At 34.3% G+C, this 21,790-nt stretch overlaps 1 protein-coding gene across 4 annotated transcripts in view; it reads left to right on the top strand.

Moving 5' to 3' along the window:
- The window catches only part of DPYD (dihydropyrimidine dehydrogenase), an 895,784-nt gene that overhangs the window by 676,069 nt on the left and 197,925 nt on the right, over positions 1 to 21,790 (top strand). For all 4 annotated transcript variants that reach the window (XR_008473049.2, XM_035252229.3, XM_054236576.2 and 1 more), the window contains one exon: positions 391 to 510. Coding sequence is in view for 3 of the 4 variants with exons in the window: in XM_035252229.3 (XP_035108120.1) it covers positions 391 to 510 (120 nt within the window). In the remaining variant the exon portion in view is untranslated. The remainder of the gene's footprint in view (positions 1 to 390; positions 511 to 21,790) is intronic.

Below are 21,790 nucleotides of genomic sequence, written 5' to 3'. Positions count from 1 at the left end.
ATATTTTATAGGCCCTAGCTGACTTCCTTAAACACATGCTCAATAAATATCTGTCGAATACATAAATCACACATGCTTGTGTTCTATCCCAGGGAAATTGCACACTGACTTGCAAAGGCAATATAAATTACCTGGAAAATAACACTGAATACAAAACATCTGGTATTAACAAGTCAGTATAATAATAGAGACAGTAAAGTTGTGGTCATTAAAACTTTTTTAATAAAATTTTAAACATAAATGTAGGAGATAGATTAGTGAAGATCTTGAAGAGAAGACATGTTCTCAAGAAATAGTAGAATGTGCATTTTTCTGGGTTGTAAGGGCTTAATGGGTTTTAACTATCATGTCTTTAAGAGCCGCATGAAAATGTTGATGTGTCTTTCACAGGTGGTGCAGATGGTGTTACAGCCACCAACACTGTCTCGGGTCTGATGGGATTAAAATCTGATGGCACACCCTGGCCAGCAGTGGGGATTGCAAAGCGAACTACCTATGGAGGAGTGTCTGGTAGGTGTTGCCCACTTCTTGCTTTAGCCTTCCTTGGGGGTTGCTGAAAAATCAGGAGATCATGTTGCAGAGAAAGAGTTTTGTGTCCTTTATGATTCCAATAGCTGGTCAATATTCCTAATAATTATGACAGACAGAATGAATTGAATGTGAAAACCCAAGTGACTGTTAGCACAGGATGAAAGAATATCAAGAAAAGGTCTATTCTCTTGTGCTCCATGTTTTCCTAATACTTTCTCATTGTCTCTCAGTTCTTTCGGCACTTAATACCAGGACCCTCCAAGAGAAAAATGTAAGCACCCTCATTATAATATCTTTTTCATAGTCTGGACTAGTTTTCATTCTTCCTAGTATTTAGACATCTACTTTCTTCAAAAACCTTGCTTTCACAACTGTCCCAAACAAACCATTAAAGCACTGAATTTAGCATCAGCTGACAAGACATTTACAGACCTCACACCTTTGCACTCTTTTTCTCATCATCATACACTTGAATTTGAAAAAGAAAGAGAGATTTTAATCTCAAGGTCCTGTTCAGTACCTTAACCCTGTGCACTCTGTGACTGTGACAACATGAATTTGATCTTGCACAGGCAATGCTGTAAGGTTCTTGACTGTACTGGTATGGGGGTTAGTCTCCTTGGTGATAGAGAAAGTGGTAAATATATATATAACATAGCAGTGTCCCACTGTTCAAGAAAAGCATTACTGAATCAGACCAAAATGTGCTTTTGGAAGAGGCTGGACAGACACAAATAAAGCTCTATCCATGCTGAGGTATTCTGTTTTGAGAGTATGAAGTATGTCTATGAGCCATGATGAACAAAAACGGTTATATTCTGCTTTCAGTTGAATGCCATTCCCACAATGTCAGAAAGAAGAGGGCTGATGAGGAGCACCTGCTCAGGCTCCAGACACAGCTCGCTTTTATCAGGAGCTATCAAACAGGGCCTTAAATATCATTGTAATGCAGAATAACATGGCCACGTTAGCGTGTGCCACAGAAAGAGAGTCAAGAGACTCCAGAGTTGGGCTGTAACATGCACTATGTTTTCTGTCAGCCCATTTCAATTTTTCCAGCCTGCCATGTTGACAGCAAGAGAAGAAAGGAGGTCACAGAGGGTGCTGAACATTAAAAATTAATAAAAGAACTATTGCAGTAGTATTTTATATAAGTAACACCATACACGTTTTCTTATTTAAGCTGCAATTTCTGAATATTTTCACATACTATAACTCAGTCTAATAAAACAACAAAATTACAGCATTAGAAAAAGTCTTTTGTGTTGCAGTCTTTAGCATACACACACTGGAAATTATAGCAGTACCTGAAAACAAGTTCAGCCATACCTCAGGGCCTGTTAGCATTTCCACAAAACTCTATTTCTAAGATTTATAAATTCCTATATAAATATTCACTTGGGCTATAAGCTTAGGTAAGCCTGGGTGGAACTTTCATTTTAAACAACAAAAAATTCCTAACATTTAAAAGGACTTGTACCTCATTTCATATAGGTTCTATATTAAGTTTCTTCACATGAAGCAATCTGTTTTGAAAATAGCCTTTCTCTACATTGACAAAATTTATATGATTTTCCTCCTTTAAAGCAGTGTTTGCTTAAGTTTAAAGGTAATAAAATCTGAAAAGCAGTTTAAATAGGCAATGATGATATATTTTAGGACAGAGCAAGTTCTGTAACAGACTACCTTTAGAATGAGTTGTAGCAAAACTTAGCCTAGCAAAATTGTGTTAAATAAAATGGTTTCAAAATTTATGACAGTTTTATCAAATATGGTTGTCAGGACTTCAAATGCAGCTTTAATATGAAAATTACATAAAATATGCTAGATATTTTTATAAGATGTTTAAAAATTTACCGTAGCAAGGTGCTAATATCTGTTCCAGTGTTCTCTCAGACCATGGCAATGTCTACTTTGAATCACAGATGCAAATGAATCACAGATTTTTACGAAGTGAAAACTAAATAGAGTTTAATTTTGGATAGCTACCTGAAACACAACACATACTTTTCATTACCATTGAAGGATATTTTCCCCTTTCAGTATATTCTCCAGCTGTTTGTTCAATTGTTGTTATTTTTCTCAGAATAAGATTTCTGCTCTTTGAAATGAAGATTATGTGTTGTTTACATATGGAAACAGTGAGGCACCTGGAGTAGTGTACCTGCTGTAGAAAAATGGGCACATTTCAAGAATGTTCTTCTAGAGAAAATGTGTTAGCTAATAGAGGACTGTGACTTGCATTGGGAAAACAAGATCTCACCTAAGGAATGTCAGTTGAATTATATCAGATATAAGTAGCCTTGATTCAAGAGCAATGTTTTTCAAAGGTTGGTTCCCAACTCATGAATATACTGTGAAATCAAGGTTATTGAACTGTAATCAAGATTTTAAATAGTAAAATAGAATAAGAAATGTCAGAATGCTTTGCACATAATTGGGATAAGCATTATTTGGTCAGACTTCTTTTTCAGCTATACACATAATATACACTTATATATGCCATAATGTAAAATGCTCTTTTTACTTATGTCTTCAAAACATAAAAATGCTCTTTTGAATGTCTTCAAAAGAGTTTGAGAGTTACTTTTTCAGAGAGAGGTTTCTTTTGTTAAATAAAAGAAGTCATTAAGACTGTAGAAGGATAACTTCTATCTGCTCTATTTTAAAAGTTCCATCAAGAGAGCGAATTATGACCTCATTCCAAAGTCTTAGCCCCAGTTTTGCTGTTTGATAACTATTTTTCTAATTCAACTACAGATTATTAGATTCTTAGGAGGTGAGGGGTGCTTAAATATATGAAACAAACTAATAAAGTGATTTATAAAGTTGAATTTCAATTATGGGAGAAATACATCATAGTATTGCTCCATCAGAAAGTGGAATTATACATCCGATGATATCATAGTGAAAACAATATAAAAGGTAATCTTGTTTGGTATTCATAAGAAATACTTTTTATTTAACAAGAATGGCTGATTAAGCTCTCCACCATGTAAGTACTCTGTCTAAACCGTTGATTCTAAAGAATTCTCTACCTTTCTTTGGGCAATATAGACTTAACACTAAGTTGTTATGACCGAACTTTCCTTTTTCTAGAATTCATGCAGAAACTTCTGTCGTATCAAACAGCAGTTAATTCATGTATCACCACACAGTTGAATTGTTTATTGGATTTGGGGAGAGGAAAGGAAGAAAAAATTCTTTGGCTTTATTTGATTGGAAGAAACTCTAATCTCAGTAACAATTATAAACTCCATCCTTGAGTGCATGACTCATTATTTTTCCTAGTATTTTTCTTTTGCTCTTGTTTTAGTTTCAAATTTTGACCTTTTTCTCTGACTTCATCCCCAAATAATGAGGGCATCTTAAGATAGCCCCCAACTCAGTGATTACTATCACCTATATAAATGGTGTTATCCAGCTGTGGTGTGACATTTTCACATGAAATCCTCCCTGTGGGTAAGATCCTTTCAGAGCTGGTTAAGAATCAGTCCTGCATGGCATAAACTAAAGATGTCTTTCTTGCAGCTGACTTCATGAGGATAACCTTTATTCATTTACAGGTGCTTTGGGAGAAAAATTAATCAAGCATTTTTCAATGGGGTAAATTCATTTGAAGTTTTTGTTCTTGTTCCTTGTGTTTTTAATGTCTTTTATTGATGGGGAATAAGTTTCATTTTCCTGTATATATTTTGTGTGTTGCATATGCAAACGTGCAAATTCACACACACAGGAAAGAGTGCAGAAGGCATTTAAATTGAAATAGTGGTAGACACTTGAAAATTTAACTTATTGTTTTAAATTATTTTATTTGCCAAATTTGTTCTATTTTTGCCAGAAAAAAAAAGAATTTCTGGTTCTTAACTTCAAATTTTGAATGCTTGTTTGAAATTATTAATTATGTATCTACTTATGCAATTAAAACAAAACACATTTTGTTCAGTATTAAGACTTATAAACTTTATTATTGACTTCTGAATAATTTATAAAAGACAACTTTTAAGATTTTCTCTCTATTTAAGCCCAAAGTTACTTCTCTCATGGAGGTTATTACAGAATCCAATAAATGATTGCGTATTTCTCAATAAATCATAATGGCATATTCCATGAATGTTCTTAGAGTCTACAAGTAAATAGGAATGATTTGAAATCAAGCTACTTGAGATACAGGACACTGACTTGTATGGTTACAAACTTCCTAAAGGTGTTTTTAATCGTAAAACCAACGTAGGAAAGACTAATAACGGAAGATACAAGTTAGAAATTTAGTTAGTCATTTGTAGGTCTGTGTCAGTGTAAGACCAGAAGTAAGTACAAATTATATACTTTAGAAAACTTGCACAAGTGTGAATCAATATAGTAGCTTAGAAAAGGATTTTTTGTATCGACTTCACATCACATAGTTTATGTGTGTTTTTAAGATAATTACTAAGGCGTGAATTGTTAGAATGCAATAACTTGGCAGCATGCACTCTGCGACTGGGCATTACATAAACACAAATCCATTGTAACCTGCTCTAATCATACACTTATTTTGTTGTATTTATCAGTGAATATTTGTGTAAAATCAGGAAGATTGCAAAACAAAACAGATTTGAAGCTCAGAAGTTTTAGTTACATTTTTCTTTAAATAACTATTTTCACACATGCCAGCAACTGAAGATTTTGGCAGGATTGCTTCAAGTTCTTACACCATACATTACAATTCTATCATAAAATACAGTGTTGGTATTTTTTTAATTGGGAAGTCATTTTTAATGTGCTGGATTTTTTTATGTGTCAATCACATGATTATTGATGCATAAATTGCTTTTAGAAAAACACACCTACTATCTGTCATAAAATTTAAGCTATCTGTTGTAATCATCTTTATTGATAAGAGCTTAGGCTTTAACATTGAATGTCTAAAATAACCTGATAGATAAAGATGGAATTTAAATGAATAGAAATGTGATAAATCATGCCAAAAAGAATAACTAAAAGGAGAGCCTTCCATTTTACACTCACTTATCTCTTTTCCTCTTTGTGTGTGTAGAAAAGTAATGCAAAAAATCTGGCCTGTTATTCACATATGTAAAAACATTCTTAGCTTATTAAAAGTTTAAGTGATCAAACTATTAAAGACCTTGTTATACAAATATAGATGTACTTTATTTGCAGAACAATCAAAAGTAGGCATTTCAAATAAAGATGCTAGGTTACAATCTTTATTATAAATTATCACTTGGGTTGAAAGAGGCTCACCGTTTGAAATGTTCTCATTTAAATAATGCCCATTTGAATATATTCATGTACAGATTGACAAATAATCCCCTCTTTCATTATATTGCCTTTCCTGGAGACTGAGTATCTCCCTGTTTAGCCATCGTCGGTCTGTGCAGATCAGAGCCCTAATAATAGATTTTTGACAGTGAGCTCGCCTGCTACCTGCCCTACACAAATCCTCACTGTTCATGTTTGCTTCATGGCAACAAAGCAGACAGAAGGAAAATGCCAAGTGCTGAGTCTGAGGTACAGCCTTGCCTTGGCTTGACATTTCAGCAGAATAGCAGTTTATGAGATGCATAATTTTTCATCTGGGACTCAGCTGCCATATTCATAGACGCTTACAGCTCATCGACAGACTGGAGCAAGGGCAAAGGTTTAAAGCATAGATCAAGGTCTGCATCCTTAGGTATTTTAAAATAACTATTGTCCTGCAGATACATGGTAGAATCAAATAATATTTAAGAGCCAACAAATTCATGGGTACCTGGATATTATATATTTTTCCTTTGGTTCAAAATTAGGAAAATAAATTAATGTCTGCTCCAGTTCCTAAGAAAATATTTGATAGACTTTGTAAACCAAAGGACTCTGACAAGCATATTGAGAAAACTTACCTTTGCAGCAGTGGTAATGAATTATTAAATTTCTTTCCTCTGTGTGTGTTTTTTCATAAAGAATGATTTCAAGCTTGAAATAATCAAAAAAATGTTCTATTATGAAAGTAAAACTAGAGAGTATTGTGTCACTGTTTGAGCTTGAATTTAAATATTCACAGATTCATGCATATCTACTGTACTAAAAAATCAGTGTAGGTACATGTCAGTGGCTGTTTAATTTAGAACTACACATCTCTGTAAGCTTCAGAAACAGTTCACCATGTCACAGTCTCATACAGAACAATGGTACAGTACATTGGATTAATTAAGGAAGCCTTGCAGAGAACTGAGTTCTCAGTATGTCAAGATTTCAGTTTTATGTTAAATATTTTCTAAAGGCCAGACCCTTAAATCTCAGGGGCTGTACCAAGCACTGAGCTGTGAATTTAACCATAGGCTAACTGCTAATGATAAGGAAAAGAGTCCTAGTTGAGGCAGCTGTAATACAGTCATTGGATTAGGCTATCAATCACTCGACTCCCTAAGGAAAAGGGGAAGAAGACCAAACAGTGAAAAGGGAAATTAGGAAACGAGGGCATGACTGGAATGAGATTCCTCACCATCTTTATCCATTCATCGTCTTAAATCCCTAAGCATCAGACCAAACTCTCTAGCATTACCCTCCAACACATTTATTCCTAACATCTAGAGGACTATCAAAATGTCATTGCTTCTCAGTAGTTGAAGATCTTGAAACCTGCTGGAAGCAAATGTCTGATTACATAAGAAGAAATTAGATTAACTCTTAATTTATTGGATTTATGATTTATATTTATGAGTCTTTTATTGATCAGGATTCATCTAAGTAAAGAAAAATATTCTTATTTAACTTGTAAACTGTAGCCAGTTTTTGCATATCATCATTCTTTTGATGAGGTGAGATTCCAGTAGATCAGTGGTTCTCAAACTTTAGCATGCATCAGAAAATGGAGGGCTTATTATGACATAGATTGCTGGACCTCTTCCCCAAAGTTTCTGATACATAAGTCTTGGAGGGCCTGAGGATGTACACTGCTAACAAATTCCAGATGATACTTTTGCTACCAATGTGGGAACCACTCTTCGAGAAGAGATGAATAAAGATTAGTATAATTGAGCATTTTGGTTTGAATATCTTATTTCCAAAATAATGTCAAAAGCTTTAAGCAATGGTAAAATTAGAGGGTTATAGTATTTAATAAATAAATAATAATCTCTGCCCACAGTTAAGTATCTGAAACAAATTGTAGTAAATGAAGTCTGAATTCATTCTTAGAAAAAGTGGAACACAGTCTTTGAGGTCTCCGAGTAGAAAAAAACATGTCACTCCATTTAAGATTAAATGTTGAGTGCAAACCATTGTTTATGCAGAAAGAATTTATTCTGAGTGCCACTGAAGACAATTTATGGATATCACTGGCCCTTTGAAAAGGAAACAGGTGTGAGTCAGACAAGGATAAAATTAAGCTCACAATTGTGAAATATTGTTTTTCTTCTTAGCTTTGTATAGACACTAGCATATTGAGTAATAACAGCTCTCTTCTAGGACAGTGCTTACATGCAAATTTACCTAGCTATGTTTTCAAACCCTTAAAATATGGGAAACAACAGTATTGGTAGCCTACTGCTTTTCTCTCTTAATTTACTTATTTCCTGCCATCCCCAAACAATGCTATCTTGTTATTAGTGGAAAGGGGGAGATAACCAATGTTGTGGAGATATGCTATGTCAATGCAGTGTTCCTGCTGTTAGCACTGTTACACTGTGCACTTAGCTTTTCCAAAGTCATCTTCACAATCTGTTCAGGATACTATTCATCAATCCTGGAAGTTGCCTGAAAACTGCTTCTGACAGACAAATGTCCTGACGTGCATGCCCAGCAATGTAATACCATGTGAATGCCTGGTAGAAAACACCTTAGATTCCAAGAGGTCCTTAAGTGTGGGGCATAGTAAACCTTTGAGACACATACACGGTATCTGATACTTGAAGGTGGAGAGTGCAAGGGTTATATAAGAGTGAAGATAAGAGTCAGTATCAGAAGAGAGGAGACAAAGGAATTTGGTCAGGACAACTTAACTTTACTTGCTATGTTTTTGGAGAGTCCAATGTTTTAACTGAATTCAGTGAAGAAATATTGGATTGAAACGTCTACTGAAGATTTTTATAGATAGCACATTATTTCTGTGGTTTTCAAATTGTTATGGTGACAAATACCCTACATTTAAAACGTTATAAACCATATACTCCTCACTCATTTTAGCTGACCTGAAAATTTTAGCAATAAATTCAATTGCTAGCAAAAGACATAATCCCTCGTTTTGCAAATATGAATTCTTTAAATGAAACTGTTTCAGCATTCTTTTAAATAAGCCTAGTGAGAATAAATAACATCCCTGTGCTTTTTTGTATTTGTCATCACCCATTTAAAAATTCATAAACATGCTCTAAGAGTGGAAAGTTTTGCATCTTATTTTCTCCTAAAACTCGTATTTTCAATCAATTTCTCCATCAAATTGTATCCTAATTTTAAGTTTTTTATACTTGAACATCTTTTAAGGTTCTTCTTTGGAAGTACTCCTTAACAAAATGTATGTCTATAAATGGACACTTACATTTTTAAAATTCCTAAATTAAGTCTTTTAAATGATAAATTATTTCCTGTATTGCTAGAATTTATAATTTATCAAAACAAAATAAATATATCATAAATATTGATAATTATTCAAAATAAAAGTGAAATTTATTGATGATTCCTTTATTACTGAGAAATATATTGCTTTTTAAATAATTTTATCATGTATCCATTGAGACATATTATTTTTAAAAAATAGAGTTCATTATCAATTTTATTCGTTCATCTTTAGCTGTGGACACTGAAAATCGTTGTTTATCTAAATAAATAAACTGGAAGGAGTTTATTATAGTCATTTACCCAAATATTTGAATGCCTTTCCCATTGTAAGCCAGAAATCAGTTAGTGATCTTCACCAAAAGTGATTGAGCAACTTGATTACTTGCTCTTCCAATTTTATTGAAATCAGGAACTTAGGAGTTACCTGATTTGCAAGAATTTTTCTTAAACATTAGAATCAATCACTTTTTTAAAACCAACACCAATATTTTGATTTATTTTGTTGGGTACCCCAACATTTTTATATCCTATATACATCATTGAAATATTTCAGAGCAATGAGAAATATACTTTTTTTTTAAAGTAATGGAAGGACTGTTGAAACAGGAGTTGAGACAGAGTAATCAGCAAGGCGCCTTGATTGCATTGTTTCTCAGGCATATAAAACTTAAGAAATCATACCTATAGAAATTGGGAAACTAAAAAATAATTCCCTTAAAATCAGTTTACTTGTGGATGTATAAATTTCTATGTTCAGAGTGTGTGTACTCTGTGAGAAAACCACTAGCATATTTCATTTAATCTTCACACAATTTTATGGCAACTAAGCAATACCTTGGTTTTTCTTTTTATGTAAACCTAACTATATCTCATACAGTAGCACTTGCAATTTTAAGAAAATTGTCAGACCAAGGGCGATGGCTCACACATGTAATCCCAGCATTTTGGGAGGCTGAGGCAGGCAGATTGTTTGAGCCCAGGAATTTGAGACCAGCCGGAGCAACATGGTAAAATCCTGTCTTTACCAAAAATACAAAACTTAGCCTGATATGGTGACATGCACCTGTAGTCCAAGCTACTCTGGAGGCTGAGATGGGAGGAGCAATTGAGCCTGGGAGGTCGATGCTGCAGTGAGCCAAGATTGTGTCCATGTACTCCAGCCTGACAAAAGAGTGAGACCCTGTCTCAAACAAAAAAAAAAAAAAAAAAAAAGGAAGAAAATTGCTGTTCATGGATTTATAAATCCCAGTATTTAAGTTAATATATGCTCTTGGTGGCATTTGGAAACTTATATTGACAGACTTTTGTGTTGCTAGACAACTGATCGGCATTTTTGCATTCCTCAGCAGCACTGGCTATTCAAGCAATGCATAGCAGCTATGTAGGAATATCGAGGCCTTTGAATAATATGATCTTTATGTGTTCAGAGCTTATTGAACATTTTCTATGCATTCTTATTTAAATAACCTTAGGCAGTGGGTATCAGATGCTTAAGAAACTTGCCAGAGTTTACATAACCTGGACATGTCATAGTCTTCATTCATACTCAGATCTTTCTTTAAAATGAACTTTTAGGCATTTTTATCAATGTCAGAGATTAACATCTGTCATATCTGTCTAAATATAGTATACTCATTAAATTCTAATAGGCTACAAGTGTCACTTACTAATCTAACATTGATTCTATCTGGTTTTGAAAATCTGCCAGTGTACTCTTCTGTGACCCTTGTTAAAATTATGTGCCCACCTTACCTGTTTCACTCAGTCTCTATCTTGGAAAATTAAGTCAAATAGGTAAATTAGGGAGACATTCTTGGATTTGTTTCAAGGGAAAAAAATAAGAGGTACCATTCAGGCATTTTTTCTTGAAGTGTAGGCAAGCATGTGGGGTTTGCTAGAAATGAAACTGCCATCAATATAGTAATAAAAAAGTTTATTTCTTACTGCCTTGTTTAAACCATCTGAGCACACAGTCTAACTGTGATTCCAAGAACAACTTTGGATGTCCTTCTTAATTTTTCTTTGTAATCCTGAGTAAGTTACAAATGCCTGTGTTCCTGCGTATGTCTCATCTTCATTTCAAACAGATTTGTCTTTTTTCCCAGAAGCAGCATCATCTGTTTTATAATTTCAACTGAGCTTGCAAAAAGCCTAGTAAGTAATTCAGATATGATACCTTTTCATTAGGTGAGGAGAGAGAAGGACATTTTGAAGGAGGTGAGGTAGGGAAGAAATTGAGATTGAGAAAACCCTATACTAAGTCCTTTCTGAAGTGAAAAAGGAGCTCACACTATTTCTAACTTCCCCTGGTTTGCAACAAAAACATAACATAAATAAAATAAACAAAACTAAACAAGAAGGTTGAACTGTCTTAGCACACATCTGTCATGATGTGGTGTGAGAAATTTTAATTAGTATGTATTAATTTGAAAAGAAGTGTATGGAACAGAAACCACAAGTCCAAGGAATGTTCCTAAATTAGTCTCAGTTCATTTAGCACATTTGGTTGGTGATTGACCTGCTTGGATTATAAACATCTTAAAAGCAAGAGCCATTGTTTCTTTCCTGTCATCTCCTCCAGAATTTAGGAAAGTTTTAGGCACATAGTAGACATGCAAGAAACCCCATTTTATTCTTAATATTCAGCTGCATATAAGCAGAAGGATTGGGTGATTGGACTTCTGTTGTTGTTGTTTGAGACAGAGTGTCACTCAGTCACCCAGGCTGGAGTGCAGTAGTGTGATCTCCACTCACTGCAGCCTCCACCCCCCGGGGTCAAGTGATTCTCATGCCTCAGCCTCCCAAGTAGCTGGGATTGCAGACTCACACCGCCAAGCCGGCTAATTGCTAATTTTTGTAATTTTAGTAGAGACAGGGTTTTGCCATGTTGGCCAGTCTGGTCTCAAACTCGTGATTTCAGGTAATCCATTTACCTCAGCTCCCCCAAAGTGCTGGGATTACAGGCATGAACCAACCACCACACCCAGCCTGGACTGACTTTTAATCTTTGCCAGCCATCATGGTGTTGCTGTTGAGCTTTTGGAAATGCAGTAAAAAATTCTAACTAATAAAATATAGGCCATCTTACTATGTGTCAGATGCTGGGAACTTTTCACATATTATGCTGTTTAATCAGTATAACAAACTGATCAGGTGGACACAGTAGGGGCCCGTTTTATTGAAAAATAAATTGAGACACAGAGAAGTCAAGTAAATTCTATATTGTCACATAGCTGGTATCCAGGTATATTGGAATCCCTACTGTCTGCCTCTTCATACTGTATACTTAGCTGCCCCCTCTCCCTTGTTCATTCTGTATTAATTTATTCTATTAAGCTTTGGTAATGTCTTAACATATTGTGGGATGAAAATATATAGTAACTTTTGTACTTAACCAAAAAAATTGACTGAAAACAATCTACAAATGTAACACTAAGATTAATCATGGTTTAAAAAAAATTCACAGTAATGACAGGTCACAATTACACTGTAAGTGGTCTAGTAAACCTCTCAGTATTCCTATTAACCTCTGTGCTTATGCATTTCTCATATTAATATACTGAGAAATAACACAAAGAAACATATGTACTTTTCAAGGCAGATGCCAAAGGTTTAATGGATCAAATTATTTCTGTGTTGGATTTTTATTCACTAGTTGCAAACATTTGGTCTTTTTCTTTAGTTGACTGCAATACTAAAATGGAATTGTAAATTTCTCTATTATGTAGTTAAAATGAAAACATAATAGAAATGAATTAGGCCAACACTAATGCCTTGTGTCATTGAAGTATCTTTTTACCTTAGTGTTTCCAGCTACCCAAATGCTTGTTTTAATAACAAAATAACAAATTTATACTAAATGAGGGTGTGGTTATATTTTGTAGAAATTGTGTGTGTGTGTGTGTGTGTGCACATGCATGTGTGCGCATGTGTGTGTGTGTCTGGGTGTTTGTTCCTTGCACATCATTTGAAATAACCCCAAAAGACCTTTCTTTAGTTGCACCATTTTTATATAGGTTTATGATGTGGTTTGGCTCTGTCCCACTCAAATATCCTTGAACTCTAGTTCCCATAATCCCCACATGTCATGGGAGGAACCCAATGGGAGGTAATTGAATCATGAGGGCAGTTACCTCCATGCTGTTCTCATGATAGTGAAGGAGTTCCCATGAGATCTGATGATTTTATAAGGGACTTTTCCCCCAATTTGCTCTGTACTTCTTGGTGCCACCATGTGAAGAAGGACATGTTTGTTTCCCCTTCTGCCATGATTGTAAGTTTCCTCAGGCCTCCCCAGCCCTGAAGAACTGTGAGTCAATTAAACCTCTTTCCTTTATAAATTACCCAGTCTCAGGTATGTCTTTAATAGCAGTGGGAGAAAAGACTAATACAGCTTATAATACAGCAGAGGTCACTGAAGTCTTTAGTGTGATAAGTCACCTGAGGAACTTTTCAAATACACTGATTTTTGGAATTAGAGCATCTGATTCAGTAGATTTGTGGTAAAGCCAGTCAATCTCAATCTGCATCTCAGAGGATTCTGATACCTGCAACTTTAGTCTCCACTTTGACAGGAAAAAAATAAAATAAAACCTAATGTTGGGTATAACACATTATAAGGTAATATAATTTTGTGTAATAAAGTTTTTAGATGTTTGCTTTAAGGAGAATGAAATGAAAAACTATTATCTTTGATTGTTGTTAGTCAACAATCATTCTAATACTAGTAATTCAAATATAGGAATTTAGGTTATAAGTGATTGGACATTTGGGTGGACTCTCCAAAAGTCTCACTAAAATATATGAAGACATAGAGGACAAACAAAAATTTAAACAAGGAGCATTGCCTGAGCCTAGGAGGCAAAGGTTGTGGGGAGCTGAGATTACACCACTGCACTCCAGCCTGGGTGACGGAGTGAGACCTGTGTCCAAAAAAAAAAAAAAAAAAAATTAAAGGAACAATAAAAAGTGGACCTTCAGCCAATTGTCAGAATAGCCAAGAAATTTTCACAAATATTCTATTTAGCGAGCTTCACATATGGATTTAAACTTTGAGTGATAGGATTCAGCAGTAGTAGTCCTTCTTAACTATTCTTAATTCTTGACCAGGTATTTCAGGGAGTGTGTTTATATGATTATATGCATCAAAAAGCTGTCATTATGAGAATACTGTAATAATTGGTTCAGGTTTAGTTTTTTATGTTTATTTCCTAACTACAAATAGATAAAAATAGAAAAATGAAGCACTTAGCACTTTTTAAACTACTTTAAGGTAAGCAGGATTGCTCTTGCTTTGATGCCATAGGATAGAACCTACAATGAAGGAAAACTCTTCATTTCTCTTCATCTCTGTGAGCAAGGAGTTGTTGGTAGCAATGCATAATGTTTAAGAGGTCTAATTCTCAGAAGCCACGATCTTCAAGTAGAATCAGAGACTTCAAGAGTCCTGTCTATTTACTGTGAATTTTGCAGTTTACATATATCCCTTCTATAGAGAGTGTTAGATGTCAAGACAAGGAGGAAAGTTAAAACCCTCCATGTTTTACTTTGTAAGGTGCCATAAAAGTCTGCTAGATTCTGACAATTTGTCTTTGTTCCATTAGCATCAATGTTTTATCTGTCTTTAGTCCTGAAAAGGGGATTTACACCACCAAGCAGACAGAAACAACAAGACAATTCACATGGGGTTGAAATGAGAAGATACAGAATGGATCGGAAAAGACATAGGAGAAGGAAAGACAATACAGAATCAGAAATACAATAGGACAAATAAAATGTACGTTGCTGTTGTGAAGAGCAGAATTGAGATCATGGAAAATTGAAGGTGTTGTGAAGGATAGTCATAGTAATTTCTCCAGAAAATGTAGAGAAATAAGACAAGGTAGTCAAAATTATGAAAGAGAAGGTGACGATCAGACATCTCAAAATGAATTCATGATGAAGTAGCAGGATGGGAGTGGGGGAGCAAAATAATTAATATACATTTATATTCATAAGTGAAATTGATCTAAAACTTTTATTTGATGCTTTAAAAAAATTGACTAGCAATTAATTTTATATTAATTGCTAGGAAATTAAATTCAACAGCACATTAAAAGATGTAATCATCTTGACCAAAGAAGAATCTTCCAGGAATGCAAAGATGGCTTAATATTATGAACATTATTAACATAATATACTATATAACTATATCCATTATGAAAAAAGTTAATTCTTTGAAATGATCTGAAAGCTCATTCTAAAAGTTCATTATCAGTTTCTGTTTAAAATCTTAGAAAACTAAAAGTAGTTTATGATAAATATTAGTTAATATGATTGAGAATATACATCTTAAACCAAAAGTCAGACTCACACTTAACGAGTTTACTATTAAAAATAGTTCAATTAAATTAAAGGTTAAGACAAAGATATATACCATGAACACTGTTATTTAATATTGTTCTGGAAGTTATGTCTGACACATGTAACATCGAAGAAGTGACATATGTTTCTAGAAAATACCATTATTGTTATTAGAGGTCTGTTTACATACCTAAGAAATGTAAACAGGTATTTTAAATCTCAGAATTCATTGAAGCGTAAGACAATGAGATGATAATGGTGATGCTTAAGGTATTATAGCAGCTACCTTTTATTAAGGAGATTTTGTATACGAGGCTCTGAGTTAGGCAGCTTTCACAAAGAATCATTTCATAAATGAGAAAAATGGTACGAAGACCTTAGGTTCATTGGAATTTGAGGTCAGATTTGACTGATTCCAAGGCTTATACTCTTGGACCCAGTGTTTCCACACTTGAGCATACAAACAATGGCTTTCCTATACACCAGCATTCAAACTAGCAAAAAAGAGTATAAAACACTGATCCTTAAATAATATATGGGACTGAAAGAAACAACATAACTACTTCAGCATAGAGAAGCAGCTTTGAATATATGACAAAACCTAGTATATTCTTATAGTAAAAGACTCAGTAAATACCGCATTTCTTTCAAATTAAGTTATAGGTTTAATGCAATTACAAAATTGAAATGAGCTTTTTTCCTAAGACATATTAAATTATTTTAAAATTTAGGAGCAAAAGGAAACAGGAAAAAATCACCAAGCAGTTTTTTTCAACTAGATGAAAGGTGAAAAGGGACATACATATCAGATTATTGAAACCAATTTTGAAATTAGAATAACTAAGACAATGTTTTCTGACACAAGAATCATTAGATAAACGAATAGAGTGGTTTGGAACAGAGAATTCTGAAATAGTCTTGATATTTCCAAGAATATCACATGTAAAAGAAGACACTCAAGCCAATTGTTGAGAGAAAAAAAGATGTTTTGTTAAACAGATAATTAATAGATATATTAGCTATTTAGAAAAAAAAAGTCTGTTAACTTTTCTTCATACTATACATCAAAATTAATTGTAGGCTAAAATTTTAACAATTGTACTAAATTAGACTGTTAAAAAAAAGAAGAAGATAGATGTATATTTATCCTATTTGAAAGTCATTCCACCATAAAGACACATGCATACATGTGTTCATCACAGCACTATTCACAATAGCAAAGGCATGGAACCAGATTAGATGCCCATCAGCAGTAGACTGAATAAAGAAAATGTGGTGTATAAACACCACGGAATTCTATACAGCTATACAAAAGTGAAATCATGGCCTTTGCAGCAACATGGATGAAGCTGGAGGCCATTATCCTAAGCAAGGTGACAGAGAAGCAGAAAACCAAATACCACTTTCACTGAGAAGTGGGAGCTGGACACTGAATAAAGACACTTGAACGCAAAGAAGGGAACAATAGACACTTGGGCCTATTTGAAAGAGGAGGCTAGGAGGAGAGTGAGGACAGAAAAACCACCTATGCTGATTTCCTAGGTGACAAATTATTTATACACCAAACCCATACAGCATGTAATTTATCCATGTAACAAACCTGCACATGTACCCCCTTCCACCTAAAATAAAAGTTGGCAAGAAAAAAAAAGTTGAATTTTATTTTAAAAATTTTATACTAGTAAATTAGCTTGTCTAGTAAAATAGTGTGTCTAGAAAATATATGATTTCCTACTTTTGTCTGTTAGACTCATAAAATGATATTAATTTATTTCCTAATATTAAACAGCCTCTGCATCCCTGGAAAAAAAAAGAAAATGGCAAAAAAAAAACTTTCTATAGATAAAAGAAGTGGAAAAATATCAGTGAAAATATTGAAAATATTTGACGGCATATTATCTTAAAATTTTTATATATCAAAAAAATGAATAGAATTAGAAGATGAATATAAAACAGTGTTCATAAGACATCAATAATGCAGTTGCTTCAGAATCAAGGTCTGTGACTTCTCGTTCAGAGAATATCGTGTCATAAAATAGCTGTATCCTCAACAAAAGCTTTGTAGTCAACAAAGTAACACCAGTGGGTTTTCTTTCTTATAACATCCCTCAGTGTAGGTTTAATGTCAAGCATAATATCAAGTGGTAAGTCAATAAAAGCAACTCTGAGCTGCTCTGGCTTAAAATAGGCATAGATTTTTAAAGTTATTTGAGCAATAGATGGAAAAAAGCCAATAACTTAGTTGCAAAAACTCTTAAAACTCAGTTTGCAGGACATGCAAAGTGAAGCAATGGTGAGTTATTTTTGGGTATCAAATCGGTAATATATTTAAAGGTAACATATAATTCAAAGATAATGATGAGGTAGATAGTTTTATACTCATGGTATTACACTTTGTTATACTTCATAGGGGAAAAATTAAAATTATTCCTTGTATGACCTCACTGATGTCATTTAGGGATGTTCCTTAGTTCATGTGTGTTAAACCCTCTGTTTCTAGATCACATACATTTCTCATCCTTAGTACATTTACTTATTTTTCTGGGGCTTACTTAGTTTGATAACTTCCTGAGATAGTCTAAGCATTTTGAGAAACTTTAGATAACAGTTGCATATTTGAAAATATTTTATTCTTTCCTCATACTTAATAATTTGATTGGATATATATGTCATATTGAAAATAATTTTTAATTAAGTATTTATTGCAGTATTCCTGTTTCTTCTATCAGTTATTGAGAAGGCTGATCTCAACTGCTATTTGCTCTTTTAAGTTATATATATATATATGTATATATATATACACACACACACATGCATGTGTATAAATTATTTTATCCTTTTAGTAGGATGTACTCTCTATCTCTTGTGATCTGGTTTTCAAAACTTGGATTTTCCTTTTAATTCCTTGTTTTAGTCTCAACTCTTCTATGTGGAAAGTTTTACTTTTAGGTCTGGTAATTTTCTGGTGTTATCTGTTGCTTATCATGTTTTCTTCTCTGTTTTCTCCATTTTATCTTTTAGTCATGCTCCCCTCTAATTTCTTTTATTTTGTTTCTCCACTTTGAATTTTGGGAAATGTATTTGATATCATGCCTGGAACTTATTTTTTTATTGGTCATTATATTTTAACTTTTGTACAACTCTTTCTGTTTTTTGATAGTTTTCTTTTTTTTTTTTTCTTTATTTTTGGATAGAGTCATGTGCTGTCACCCAGGCTGGAGTGCAGTGACATGATCTTGGCACACTGCAACCTTTGCCTCCTGGGTTCAAGCGATTCTTCTGCCTCAGCCTCCTGAGTAGCTGGGATTACAGGCATGCGCCACCACACCCAGCTAATTTTTGTATTTTTAGTAGAGACGGGGTTTCACCATGTTAGTCAGGCTGGTCTCAAACTCCTGACCTTGTGATTCACCCACCTCGCCCTCCCAAAGTGCTAGGATTACAGGCATGAGCCACCGTGCCTGGCCTGATAGTTTTTAAAATTTTTTATTTGTAATCGAATGATAATCGTATATTTTTATAGGGTATGTTGTGATGTTCCAGTGTGTGAATACATTGCATACTGATCAAATCAGGGTAATTACCATATCCATCACTCTAAGCATTTATCATTTCTTTGTGGATATAAGATTTAAAATCTTCTCTTCTAGCTATCTTGAGATATACACTATATTGTTATTTGCTATAATCACCTCACTGTGTAATGGAACAACAGAATTTTTTTTGTGATTATAACTTTGTATTCATTTACTAACCTATCCAGGCCCCCTCCTCCCCCACCCCTCCCCAGTGTGTGGTATCCACTTTTCTTCACTCTACTTCCATGAAATCACCTTTTTTAGATTCCACATGTGAGTGAGATCATGCAGTATTTCTCTTCCTGGCTTATTTCACTTAACATAAATACCCTCCAGGTTTATTCATGCTGCCACAAATGAAAATATTTCATTGTTTTATGGCTGAATAGTATTTTTTGTGTACATACCACACTTTATGGTTTATCTGTAGATGTCCATTGAGTTTGATTCCATATCTTGGCTGTTGTGAATAGTGCTGCAGTAAACATGGAGCACAGATACCTCTTCATCGGATTGATACCATTTTCTTTGGTGGTTTCTTTTTGATGGTATCCTTATCTTTGGGATGCAGTGCCTTCTGTACTCTCTCTGAAGGTGTTAACTATTTTTGTTTTTATCTTACAATTTCCCTTCAATTCTTATATGATCTCTATACCTTCTGCCTCATTCTTCATTTATTTATTCTGATTATTTGTTTTGGTTTCTCTAGTTCATGCAGAAAAACTTCTGAAATGTCTGGGGATTCAAGACTTCCTCAGTTTCATTTTTAAGTGTGAGACATTAAAAAGTTGATTGGAAGCTTTGAATATATGAGTGAGGTTTAACAGTTAGGGAGCTTTATTGCAGAGGAGATTGAATGGTAAGCTCTTCCTTTTACTGTGTATAGCAAATGTGGGTATCTTCAGGTCTTTTCTCTGGGGATAAACAGTTTCTTAGAAGGATACTCAGATTTCCTATCATGAAAGCAATGTGCCTTTCTCTAAAAAAGGGACCAAGGGATAAATGGTAGTCCCAACTTTCAATATGTAGACTTTCATTTCATTTCCCTGCTTTCAGTCTCCTGTCTCAATTACAGCCTGACACTAGTTTTGATATCTGGAGTATCTCTAGTACAGTTCCATAAAAATGAATTTCTAGCTCACACCTGTAATCCTAACACCTTAGGAGGCCAAGATGGACAGATCACTTAAGGTCAGGAGTTCGAGACCAGCTTGACCAACATGGTAAAACCCCATCTCTACTAAAAATACAAAAATTGGCCGGGCATGATGGTGCACACCTGTTGTCCAGCTACTCTGGAGACTGAGGAAGAAGAATCACTTGAACTCAAGAGGTAGAGATGGCAGTGACCCACTGTACTCCAGCCCGAGTGACAGAGCTAGACTCTGTCTCAAATAAGTAATAAGTAAACACATCTCTGTCTCCAGTGGACCACTAGAAACCTGACTGCACAGGGTTGCGGGAACCGGGGTCCAGGTTGTGGGAACTGGGTCTATATACCATCTTCAGACAATCTTCCCCCTTTGCCCACTGTGCCTCCATGCTTCCATTATACTCTTTGTTCCCCCTGTCTTTAGCTGTCTTTGTGGGAGTTCCACATGTGAATGTTCTTTTTTTCTGCTAAGTCAGTTATCATTTCACAATCTGCTTTTCATCTTCCAAAACTTCTCATACAGGGGAATCTGCCATGTTTAAACAAAGTATGTGTTATGCTTAATATAATTTTTTAAAAATCCCTTGGAAATTGTAATATCAGAATCTAATGCCTTACAGATTCAACAGTATGTTCATTACCTAGGTGACAGGATCATTCATATCACAAACCTCAGCACCAGGCAATATGCCCATGGAACAAATCTGCACATGCATCCCCTGAATCCAGAATCAAAGTTGAATTTTTTAAGAAGTCATGTATTTTAAAAGTCACTTCCTGCCATTCAGAAGTTCGAGTTTAGTTTCTGCGAAGAGTTGTGGGAAAAAAATATAATTTCTATGAAATACCATTGTCTTAGTAAGAGTGTAATATATATTTATGTATGTGTTATCATGTGTGTATATATATCTACACAATTAAAAACTATACACTGATAGTAAATTTTATTGTGTAAGAAAAACAGATTAATCTCTGTACAATCAGAACTAAGGGTTATAGATTTCCCTAGCCCTTTGCATTATTACTACACAACAGAAAACTTTGTTTCTTCCTAAATGATGCTTTTTAAAAAAATTATACACATCACATTAGCTTCATTTTGCTGTCCTCATTTTTACCTGCACATTTTTGAAACTTGCAGAGGGGAGCAACAACAGGAAGTCTGAGGGTTTAATAGGTAATTTGGCGTAATTGCAGCTCTGATCTGTGACTTTTAAAATCTAGGCATTGAGTTAAGAACATTAAGAAACGTTTAACTCTCACAGCTTAGTCATGTGCTAGCACGTTAGTAATAACAATGGCACATCTCTTTCCCCATCCATTTACCTTCTGAAGTTTCTGGTTGTTCTCCCCTGAACTGTAATGTGATAAGGGGTAGTCAGACAGTAAATGTAACTTTCCAAATTTGGATTATCAAAAAAACGCAGACTTTTTTTATAGACTGACACATTACTTTGGCTTTTCTGGTACTTTGTTATGAGATGAAGCCCCTGAGTAGGCAAACTTTCATTAACATTACTGGTAGTTACTAGTAATGAGGTGTTGCTCAAGACAGAAAGAAGCATTTCAGAATAAGGAAAATGTTAAGCTGCAATCAAGTGAAATTCTTTTTAATCTTTGCATTTCCTGGAACAGACTTGAGTCA

This window comes from Callithrix jacchus, chromosome 7, assembly GCF_049354715.1.
Source record: "Callithrix jacchus isolate 240 chromosome 7, calJac240_pri, whole genome shotgun sequence".
NCBI classification, from domain to species: domain Eukaryota; kingdom Metazoa; phylum Chordata; class Mammalia; order Primates; family Cebidae; genus Callithrix; species Callithrix jacchus.
Note: the sequence above shows the minus strand (reverse complement) of the source record. Positions and strands in the feature narration are given on the sequence as shown.